Below are 12,087 nucleotides of genomic sequence, written 5' to 3'. Positions count from 1 at the left end.
AAGGGAATGTATGAAAGTAGTACCAACACACTTATATGGGTGTGAAGCTTGGCTTGTGAATGCAGCAGCGAGGAGGAGGTTGGAGGCAGTGGAGATGTCCTGTCTAAGAGCAATATGGAGTTAATAAAAGTATTAGTCAGAGGGCTGAAGAGGGGTTGTTGAGGTGGCTTGGTGATATAAAGAGAATATATCAATGTAGAATGACATGGAGAGCGTATAAATCTGCAGGGGAAGGAAGGCGGGGTAGGGGTTGTCCTCGAAAAGGTTGGAGGGAGGGGGTAAAGGAGGTTTTGTGGGCAAGGGGCTTGGATTTCCAGCAAGCGTGCATGAGCGTGTTTGATAGGAGTGAATGGAGACGAATGATACTTGGGACCTGACGATCTGTTGGAGTGTGAGCAGGGTAATATTTATATAGCCGGACTTGAGTCCTGGAAATGGGAAGTACGTACAATGCTTGCACTCTAAAGGAGGAGTTCGGGATATTAGCAGTTTGGAGGGATATGTTGTGTATCTTTATAGGTATATGCTTCTAAGCTGTTGTGTTCCGAGCACCTCTGCGAAAACAGTGATTATGTGTGAGTGAGGTGAAAGTGTTGAATGATGATGAAAGTATTTTCTTTTTGGGGATTTTCTTTCTTTTTTGGGTCACCCTGCCTCGGTGGGAGACGGCCGACTTGTTAAAAAAAAAAAAAACCCATGTTGACATCACACATCCTTGTCCAAGGCCTACTTTTACTGGGAAATAATCTCCCATGCTAATGTGTGTGTGCTAATTTAACAAAATCCACAGCAGGCCTATGCTTAGTCTTTGATAGCCATCAAACAAAATTGGGTATTGATTGAGCGAATTGGTAAGAAAGTGTGGAAAAGCTGTGAGGATGGATGGTATTGTGACTTGAGATACTTAAAACAGGGAGGAATTGAGTCAGGTATTGGAGGAGTTTGTTTAGAGTACAGATGCTCCTAGCTTTACGATAGTTTGACTTACGATATTTCAACTTTACCATGTTGTGATAGTGATGCACATTCTGTGCTGAACAGTACTGTTCATTTATTGATTGGATAAACTTGTATTCATTTATTTACTTTTCAGTACTGATATTTAGTTAATTACAACAATTATTTGTTTATTTACCTATTCAGTGACAGTAGTTATTTACTTATTTATCATCTCATATTCATGTTTGACTTATGATGGGTTCTTCGATACGTAACCTCATCGTAAGTTCAAGGAGCACCTGTATTCAATTTTAGTATGGAAGAAAGGATGGTGCACAATGATTGGCGAGGAATACTTATGCTTCCTTTCTTAAAAATAAAGAAACCTGGACAAGAATTAAAAGAATTGTAAGCATGCACTTCAATCCCTTATTGTGCTAAGATGTTGCTGTTTATTACTTGTCATTTATTTGTGTATAATCTTCAATTTATGGATGGGGAAAATTTAATTTTTTAACTAATAAAATGCACTCTCTCTTATACATATTTTGATTTATAATATTCATACTTTTATGTCAGTTGTGAAGGCTGAGATGAGAATGTAAGAAGAGAGAATGATGAATGGTTTGAAAAACCGACAAGTTGAAGATTGAGACACTTATGCAGCATATGGGAATCTTTATTCAGGAAACGTTTCGCCACACTGTGTGGCGAAACGTTTCCTGAATAAAGATTCCCATATGCTGCATAAGTGTCTCAATCTTCAAGAGAGAATGAGGGTAAAAAAAATGATGGAAAGAATGACAAGAGAGGGAGGGATGGGAGAAGAGAAAATGTGGAAAGGGAAGGGGGTGAGTGAGAGAAGTTTATTTTAATATTTATTTCATGGGATCATTTGAGATGTGTGGAGATAGGAGAATAGGAATACCCTTCTCTGTTACATCAGTACATTTAAACCATATCTAGATAATGTTTTTTTACAGAAAACTTTTCCATGTGCGGTCTGTAACACAAGGAGATGTTATAAGAGCTGAGGCCAAAGATATTCCCAGAATATTTCAGGTAAGTTTATTCATTACTCTGCCCACTTGAGGCCACTTTGAATTTTTATTCTCACAAAAAAATAGAAGATTTACTGTTATGCCGACTACTGCATTAGTGTAGAAATGGTATAAATAATATCAGCGCACTTGTGAAAGAATATTAGACTCACCAGTTGACGTGTATTGGACATGTTGCATGCTTTGTTTACTTTTGAACTTTGGTAAAACTCGAACATTTCTGCTACTTTGAGCTCAATTTCAAGGTATGTTTCATTGTAAAACTAGTCAAAATCATCTCAATTTCTGTAGTGTCTCTTCCTTTCTATAAAATGAGACCAGGAAAACTAGAATACAACAATAAATACCATACAAAAATACAGTGCAAAGTCGCTGTTTTAATCCAAAAATACGGTCAAAGTTTTTTTTTTTCTCATTATGCACTGTGTGCTGCAGGATTTTTTTTATACTGTGCACACTGACCACATAGACCCATTCTTTCATATGTAGGCCTACCAGCTTTCACTAGATTTGAGGGCGCTAGAATTTAGGCGTACTAGTACGTCAAAAACCTTGGTGCGTAAGCCGTACTAGTACGTCCGAAACCCTGAAAAGGTTAAAAATGCAGTATTAGAATGTGGGGGAGAAGTTTGTGGTTATAGGAGGGTGAGTGCAGGAGGAAAGAGGAGTGATTGGTGGAATGATAAAGTAAAGGGTGTAATAAAAGAGAAAAAGGTAGCTTATGAGAAGTTTTTACAAAGCAGAAGTGTTATAAGAATAGCAGAGTATATGGAGAGTAAAAGAAAGGTGAAGAGAGTGGTGAGAGAGTGCAAAAGGAGAGCAGATGATAGAGTGGGAGAGGCACTGTCAAGAAATTTTAATGAAAATAAGAAAAAATTTTGGAGTGAGTTAAACAAGCTAAGAAAGCCTAGGTAACGAATGGATTTGTCAGTTAAAAACAGAGTAGGGGAGTTAGTAGATGGGGAGATGGAGATAGTATTGGGTATATGGCGGGAATATTTTGAGGAACTTTTAAATGTCAACGGAGAAAGGGAGGTGGTAGTTTCATGCATTGGCCAGGGAGGTATACCATCTTTTAGGAATGAAGAAGAGCAGGATGTGAGTGTGGGGGAGGTGCGTGAGGCATTACATAGAATGAAAGGGGGTAAAACAACTGGAACTGACATGATCATGACAGAAATGTTAAAGGCAGGGGAGGATATAGTGTTAGAGATGTTGGAATTTTTGTTTAATAAATGTATGAAGGAGGGGAAGGTACCTAGGGATTGGCAGAGAGCATGTATAGTTTCTTTATATAAAGGGAAGGGGGACAAAAGAGATTGTAAAAATTATAGAGGAATTAGTTAGCTGAGTATACCAGGAAAAGTGTTCGGTAGGGTTATTATTGAAAGAATTAGAGGTAAGACAGAATGTAGGATTGCGGATGAGCAAGGAGGTTTTAGAGTGGGTAGGGAATGTGTAGATCAAGTGTTTACATTGAAGCATATATGTGAACAGTATTTAGATAAAGGTAGGGAAGTTTTCATTGCATTTATGAATTTAGAATAGAGGGGATATGGGAGCAATTGTAGGGTAGTAGGGTGGTAGACAGCAACCGCCCAGGGAGGTCCTACTGTCCTGCCAAGTGAGTGTAAAATGGAATCCTGTAATTGTTTTACATGATGGTAGGATTGCTGGTGTCTTTTTTCTGTCTCTTAAACATGCAAGATTTCAGGTACATCTTGCTACTTCTATTTACACTTAGATCACACTACACATACATGTACAAGCATATATATACACACTCCTCTGGATTTTCTTCTATTTGCTTTCTAGTTCTTGCTTATTTCCTCTTATCTCCATGGGGAAATGGACCAGAATTCTTCCTCCATAAGATATGCCTGTTGTAAGACGCGACTAAAATGTCAGGGGCAAGGGCCTAGTAACCCCTTCTCCTGTATAAATTACTAAATTTAAAAAGAGAAACTTTCGGTTTTCTTGTTGGGCCACCCTGCCTTTGTGGGATACAGCCGGTTTGTTGGAAAAAAAAAATGGGAGCAATGTGGCAGATGTTGCAAGTACGTATATGGAATAAGTAGTAAGTTACTAAATGCTGTAAAGAGTTTTTATGAGGGTAATGAGGCTCAGGTTAGGGTGTGTAGAAGAGAGGGAGACTACTTCCCGGTAAAAGTAGGTCTTAGACAGGGATGTGTAATGTCACCATGGTTGTTTAATATATTTATAGATGGGGTTGTATAAGAAGTAAATACTAGGGTGTTCGGGTGAGGGGTAAAATTAAATTATGGGGAATCAAATACAAAATGGGAATTGACACAGTTACTTTTTGCTGATGATAGGGGGATTCTAAAGAAAAATTGCAAAGGTTAGTGGATAAGTTTGGGAAAGTGTGTAAAGGTAGAAAGTTGAAAGTGAACATAGAAAAGAGTAAGGTGATGAGGGCATCAAATGATTTAGATAAAGAAAAAATGGATATCAAATTGAAGAGGAGTATGGAAAAAGTGAATATATTCAGATATTTGGGAGTTGATGTATCAGTGGATGGATTTATGAAGGATGAGGTTAATCATAGAATTGATGAAGAAAAAATGGTGAGTGGTGCATTGAGGTTTATGTGGAGACAAAAGACATTTTCTATGGAGGCAGAGAAGGGAATGTATGAAAGTATAGTGGTACCAACACTTATATGGGTGTGAAGCTTGGGTTGTAAATGCAGCGAGGAGGCAATGTGTGATGTAAATATTATGCAGAAAATTAGGAGAAGGTGTGGAGTTAATAAAAGTATTAGTCAGAGGGCTGAAGAAGGGTTGTTGAGGTGGTCTGGTCATTTAGAGAGAATGGATCAAATTAGAATGACATGGAGAGCATATACAGTGGACCCCCGCATAGCAACTCTAATCCGTGCAAGAGGGCTCTTTGTTATGCAAAATGGTCGGTATGCGAATGAATTTTCCCCATAAGAAATAATGGAAATCAAATTAATCCGTGCAAGACACCCAAAAGTATGAAAAAAAAAAATTTTACCACATGAAATGTTAATTTTAATACACACAAACTGAAAAAGGCATGCACAATTACATGACACTTACTTTTATTGAAGATCTGGTGATGATTGATGGGATGGGAGGAGGGGAGAGAGAGTGTTAGTGTTTAGAAGGGGAATCCCCTTCCATTAAGACTTGAGGTGTCGAGTCCTTTTCTGGGGTTACTTCCCTTCTTCTTTTAATGCCACTAGGACCAGCTTCAGAGTCACTGGACTTCTTTCGCACAACATATCTGTCCATAGTGGCCTGTACCTCTCGTTCCTTTATGACTTCCCTAAAGTGTTTCACAACATTGTCAGTGTACAGGTTGCCAACACGGCTTGCAATAGCTGTGTGAGGGTGATTTTCATCCATGAAGGTTTGCACTTCAAGCCACTTTGCACAGATTTCCTTAATCTTTGTAGTAGGCAACTTCTTCAATTTCTCTCTCCCCTCCTCTGAACCAGTTTCCTCAGGTCTGGCCTCTTGCTGTTGAAGTTGATCTATCAGCTCATCAGTGGTTAGTTCTTCATTGTCCTCCTCCACCAACTCTTCCACATCCTCCCCACTAACCTCCAACCCCAAGGACTTTCCCAATGCCACAATGGATTCCTCAACTGGCATAATCCTCTCAGGGTTAGCCTCAAACCCTTCAAAATCCCTTTTGTCTACACATTCTGGCCACAGTTTCTTCCAAGCAGAGTTCAAGGTCTTCTTAGTCACTCCCTCCCAAGCCTTACCTATAACGTTTACACAATTGAGGATATTAAAGGGCTCTCTCCAAAACTCTCTTAGAGTCAGTTGAGTTTCTGAGGTCACTACAAAGCACCTTTCAAACAGAGCTTTTGTGTACAGTTTTTTGAAGTTTGCAATAACCTGCTGGTCCATGGGCTGCAGGAGAGGAGTGGTATTAGGAGGCAAAAACTTCACCTTAATGAATTTCATGTCCCCATAAAGTCGCTCTGCCACGTCTGTAGGATGACCAGGGGCATTGTCTAACACCAGGAGGCACTTAAGTTCTAATTTCTTTTCAGTTAGGTAATCTTTCACATTGGGGGCAAATGCATGGTGTAACCAGTCATAGAAAAAGTCCCTAGTGACCCATGCCTTACTGTTTGCCCTCCACAGCACACACAAATTCTCCTTGAGGACATTCTTTTGCCTGAACAGTCTGGGAGTTTCAGAGTGATACACTAATAAAGGCTTCACTTTGCAATCACCAGTAGCATTGGAACACATCAACAAAGTAAGCCTGTCTTTCATAGGCTTATGTCCTGGGAGTGCCTTTTCCTCCTCAGTAATGTAGGTCCTGCTTGGCATTTTCTTCCAAAACAGGCCTGTTTCATCACAATTAAACACTTGTTCAGGTTTCAGTCCTTCACTGTCTATGTACTCCTTGAATTCCTGCACATATTTTTCAGCTGCTTTGTGGTCCGAACTGGCAGCCTCACCATGCCTTATCACACTATGTATGCCACTACGCTTCTTAAATCTCTCAAACCAACCTTTGCTGGCCTTAAATTCACTCACATCATCACTAGTTGCAGGCATTTTTTTAATTAAATCCTCATGCAACTTCCTAGCCTTTTCGCTTATGATCGCTTGAGAAACGCTATCTCCTGCTAGCTGTTTTTCATTTATCCACACCAATAAGAGTCTCTCAACATCTTCCATCACTTGCGATCTCTGTTTCGAAAACACAGTTAAACCTTTGGCAAGAACAGCTTCCTTGATTGCCTTTCTGTTGCCCACAATAGTAGCGATGGTTGATTTGGGTTTCTTGTACAACCTGGCCAGGTCGGCGACACGCACTCCGCTTTCATACTTATCAATGATCTCTTTCTTCATCTCTGTTGTAATTCTCACCCTTATTGCTGTAGGGTTGGCACTAGAAGCTTTCTTGGGGCCCATGGTCACTTATTTGGCAGATAAAATCACCAAAAACACTGTAATAATATGAAATGTTCCGATTGTATGCTTGGATGTTACCGCGGAGGCAGGCTGGTAAACAATGCCACCAGCGGCACATGTGAGGCTGGCTAAGGGCGCACATTGGATGCGTCTCGGACGAAGAGCGGTGAGCGGGTTTTTGAGCGGTATGCGAGGCAAAATTTTTGCGATAAAAGCGAGGGGTATGCGGATTGTACGTTATGTGATGGCGACGGTATGTGGGGGTCCACTCTGTAGGGGAAGGAAGGCGGAGTAGGGGTCGTCCTCGAAAAGGTTGGAGGGAGGGGGTAAAGGAGGTGTTGTGGGCGAGGGGCTTGGACTTCCAGCAAGCGTGCGTGAGCGTGTTAGATAGGAGTGAATGGAGACGAATGGTATTTGGGACCTGATGATCTGTTGGAGTGTGAGCAGGGTAATATTTAGTGAAGGGATTCAGGGAAACCGGTTATTTTTATATAACCGGACTTGAGTCCTGGAAATGGGAAGTACAATGCCTGCACTGTAAAGGAGGGGTTTGGAATATTGGCAGTTTGGAGGGATATGTTGTGTATCTTTATACGTATATGCTTCTAAACTGTTGTATTCTGGGCACCTCTGCAAAAACAGTGATTATGTGTGAGTGAGGTGAAAGTGTTGAATGATAATGAAAGTATTTTCTTTTTGGGGATTTTTTCTATTTTGGGTCACCCTGCCCCAGTGGGAGACGGCCGACTTGTTAAAAAAAAAAAGAAAATTGACTCAAGTGGTTATTGTGTAGTGGTTCCTGGCATTGCCAAGCATTGTCAGCATGAAAGTCCAGTGTCTGTTGACTAATTATCCTATTTTATCAAAGACCACAATACCTTTATTTTTGGCCTCCTCTTCACTATCCTGACATACTTTTATTGTCTGCTATCCTCTCTGAAAGCCCCTCTCGTAATTAGGTTTTTTTTTTTAAGCATATTTCATGAATTTTAAGGAGGCTAAAAGCAGTATAGATGTCATGTTTGAGAGCAGTGCATGTCATGAATATCATGTAGAGAATTTGGAGCATAGAAGTTAAAAGGCAATGTGGGGGTCATATAGAGTGTAATTCAGGGAGATGAGGGGTTGTTAAGGTGGTTTGGGGATGTGGAGATGTTGGAGGAGGATAGGATTACAGAGGGCTTGAATCTAAGGTGGAGGGCAGGAAGGGTTGGGGTCAACTCAAAAATGATTAGAGGGAGGTGGTAAAGAAGCTTTAAGTTTTGTGTTTAAGCATCCAGCAGGCTTGCAAGTGTGTGTTAGACAGGAGTGAATGGAATTAAGTGGCTTTAAATGAACATGCTGTTGGAGTGTGAGCAAAGGGTTCCTGGAACCTTGTTAGCCAGAGTCAAGTCCTGGAGGAGAGAAGGGTAGTGCCTGCAGTCTGAAGGAGAGGGTGGAGATGTTGCAGCTAGAGGGTATGTAGTCTGAATTGTGAAGTCAACATATCTCTGGAAAGCCATATTCAAAATGAATTAATGACAAATTTATTGTCTTTAGGTCACCCTGCCTTGGCAGGAAATGGCAATTGAGGTAAAAGAAAAAGATATATGTAGCCATAAATATTTTAGGAACAGAACTAAATTAATATGATAGGATTAGAATTTTACTGAATGGATATTACAGGTAACCTATCCTGCAAATAGAAAAGTGTTACCACATTCAGTGTACAGTGCTTCAGTCTCTACATGGTCAAAACTGTTGCTAATAATAAATATAAGTTATTTAATGGAATTACATAAACAGTTGACTCATATTTTGCAGTGGGAAAGACAGTCAATAATCTCTCTTCATGCCGGGGGATGGATTGAGGAGGGGGTGAATGGGTTTGAGTGTGCAGTTGTATACAGTAAATAGGAATGTGTGTGTAGGTAGGAAGCTGTGAGTGTGGATATCTTATTTATTATATGTTTTTTTTATTTATAGAAATCTTATTAATTTAACAGTTTATGTATAAATCTTGCAGCTGTTATATGCTGGAGAGGGAGAAAGTCGGAAGCCTGGTGATACCCCTGGTCCTTTGGCTCTCCATGAGGGTGCAGGTCCAGATAAAGCAGGGACTCTAGTCCACAAAGGCCATGAATTTCTAGCCATTAGCTTCCATATGCCTACCAACTGTGAAGTCTGTCAACGACATTTGTGGCACATGTTCAAACCCCCGCCAGCTCTTGAGTGCAGAAGTAAGTCAGTTGAGACTTGTTATTTTATCACTAGATATGCATTTTGAGAAGTGGTAGATCTAGAGTTCATATTTTTTAAAACCTCATTCCTTAGTACAGTACAGAAATAATTCTTTCTTTCTGAAACCTAATTTTCAAATCCATTAAATATGTTTCTCTCAGATTCTGTATATTTAGTGCTTCATGAGTTCTTGGAAGAATACAAATCAAGATTGTTTCCCTGTCCAGGTGCCATTATTCCTTGTGTTATAAAAAATGTAGTACTAAGAATTAGAACCTGCTGTAATGTTTTTATCTCTACATTGCTTTCACGGTGAAAGTTTTTGAAATTTAACTATATATAATTTTATCTTTAAAAAAATAGTGCTTTTCCTTCATATTGGCTGTGCAACACAAAATGTATTGTTTTGCACATGGTGTATGAATTTTTTTTTTTCTGATTTTTATCTTAGTCTGTCTTATCTGTTTTACCTTTGTGCATTTTCTATTTTCCTCTTATGATTATCCTTGGAAACTAGTGTTATTACTTTCATGTGTATTAAAACAAGATGATCATGTAGAATTTTATAATGAGTACAGGAAAACTGTTGTTCATGAGGGTTATCTTCTTAAACACACATAGGTTACTAAATCCATGACACTCAAGGCCATCTGATGTGCTAATCAAACACTGAATTTTTGCATTTTATTGTAAAATGAGTGACTTGCTTGTGTATGGTATTAAGAACATAAGAGAGAAGGAACACTGCAGCAGACCTACTGGCTTATGTGAGGCAGGTCCAGGTCACCTACCGGCTTAAGCCACTGACCGAACCTAGTCAGGTCGGGTCACATCACCTAAGGAAGGAACACGGCATCAGACCTATTAGCACAAGCTATTAGGTCCTTCCCACACCCACTCATGTATTTATCTAACCTATTTTTAAAACTACACAAGGTTTTAGCTTCTATGACGGTACTCTGGAGTTTGTTCCACTCGTCCACAACTCTATTACCAAACCATTGCTTTCCTGTATTCTTCCTGAATCTAAATTTTTCCATCTTCAAACCATTGCTGTGAGTCCTATCTTGGCTAGATACCCTTAGCACATTAGTTACATTCCCTTTATTTATTCCTGTTTTCCATTTATACACCTCAGTCATATCCTCTCTTAAGTTTATGCCTTTCTAGAGAGTGCACATTCAGGGCCCTCTGTCTATCCTCATAGGAAAGATTTCTGATACACGGGATCAACTTTGTCATCCTCCTTTGTAAGTTTTCCAGTGCATTTATATCCATTCTGTAATATGGTGACCAGAACTGTGCAGCATAATCTAAATGAAGCCTAACCAAAGATATATAGAGTTGAAGAGTAACCTGAGGACTTCTGTTATTTATACTTTTTGATATGAAGCCAAGAATTCTGTTTGCTTTATTGCGAACACTTAAGCACTCTTGTCTTGGTTTTAGGTAACTGCTAACCAGAACTCCTAAATCTTTTTTGCAATCAGTAATACTAAGATATACATTCCCATTTCATAAACTCTGCCTTCTCACATGCTTAATGAACTTTTTTCTCTCCCAAACTCTCTACTCCTTGGAACTCATCTGTTCTCTGCCTTCACTATATTTCTAGATTTTCTCTAATCTTGACAACTCTCTCCATTTTTTAGACATCAAACTTACTTTTCTCCAGACTAACACTCTTTGCAACAATCTAGTTCATACCTCTCTTCCCTCTGTAGATGCTGTTAGTGTCTACTCTATTTCCTGTTCCTCTTGTTCTCTTCAGTACTTTGGAGAAACTGGCTGTTTTCTTTCTGACAGACTCGGAGAACACAAAAGTAGTGTTAGGCTTTCCGACACCAACAATACTCTTTTTCTGTCATCAGAGATCACAGTCATCCTATTGACTAGTCTTCTGCTAAAACTGTCTACCCTACTTCTAACTTTCACAGTCGCCATCTAGTTGAATCCTCCCTTATACATGACTTTCCTTGTATGAATCTTAGTCCTGGTTTTGTCTCTGTTGATGCTTTTCTTTCCCATTACACTGTAAAATGCTCCAAACTTCAGAACACCTGTGACTTAACCTGATTTTTTTTTTTTTTATCTTTCTCCCTCTTCGCCTTTCCTTTTTCTTCCCCCTTTTTTTTTTTTTTCTTCTGCCTTGGGTGTTTTCCCCCCCACCCCTGTGGGCCTTTAGCTCTCCTGCAGTGCTCTTCTTTCTTAGTATTTGACTGATTACACTACTACTATCACTACCTCTACTTCCCTTCCACTACCTCTTTGTCCCAACCCTGTCTGCTGGCCTATACTATATATATATACTGCCCCCTTCTTTCTGTTAGTGTGACTTTGTACAGTGGACCCTCGAGTTTTGAATATACCAGTTATTGAACTTTTCGAGTTTCGACTGCTTTTTTCTAACCAATTTTGTTCCAAGTATCAAACTCTACTCGTCTTTCGAACCGCTGGGTACCGGACCTGTCCGCCAGCCTGCTCTGTCCGCATCCCCGTGCAGGCGTCATGAGCAGTCTGGCTTTATTGATGCTTGAGTGAACACTAACCTGCACATTCATTCAAACATTTCACTATTAATTCATTGTGTTTAGTGCTTGTGCGACTGTGAAATAAGCTACCATGGGCCAGAGAAACTTGCTAGTGGTGCCCCTGTGGTAAAGAAAGTGAGAAACGCCATAGACGTGAAGAAGGAAATAATACAGAAGTATGAAAGTGGTGTGAGACTTGTTGAGCTTGCCAGGATGTATGGCAAAAACAAGTCAACCATCGCTTCTATCCTGGCAAAGAAAGAACAAATCAAGGAAGTTGATGTTGCGACAGGTGTTGATATGCTAACCAAAAATAGACCATAGACAGTCGATTAGGTTGAGAAGTTGTTGCTGGTGTGGATCAAGGATAAAGAGATGGCAGGTGATAGTGTTTCGGATGGTGAC

The 12,087-nt window shown here is 39.8% G+C and overlaps 1 protein-coding gene across 1 annotated transcript in view; it reads left to right on the top strand.

Moving 5' to 3' along the window:
- The window catches only part of Rok (Rho kinase), a 147,892-nt gene that overhangs the window by 119,334 nt on the left and 16,471 nt on the right, over positions 1-12,087 (top strand). Inside the window, exons 33-34 of the mRNA XM_070091512.1 lie at positions 1,923-2,001; positions 8,937-9,150. Of these exons, the coding sequence (XP_069947613.1) occupies positions 1,923-2,001; positions 8,937-9,150 (293 nt within the window). The remainder of the gene's footprint in view (positions 1-1,922; positions 2,002-8,936; positions 9,151-12,087) is intronic.

This window comes from Cherax quadricarinatus, chromosome 35 (assembly GCF_038502225.1).
Source record: "Cherax quadricarinatus isolate ZL_2023a chromosome 35, ASM3850222v1, whole genome shotgun sequence".
Lineage (NCBI taxonomy): Eukaryota > Metazoa > Arthropoda > Malacostraca > Decapoda > Parastacidae > Cherax > Cherax quadricarinatus.
Note: the sequence above shows the minus strand (reverse complement) of the source record. Positions and strands in the feature narration are given on the sequence as shown.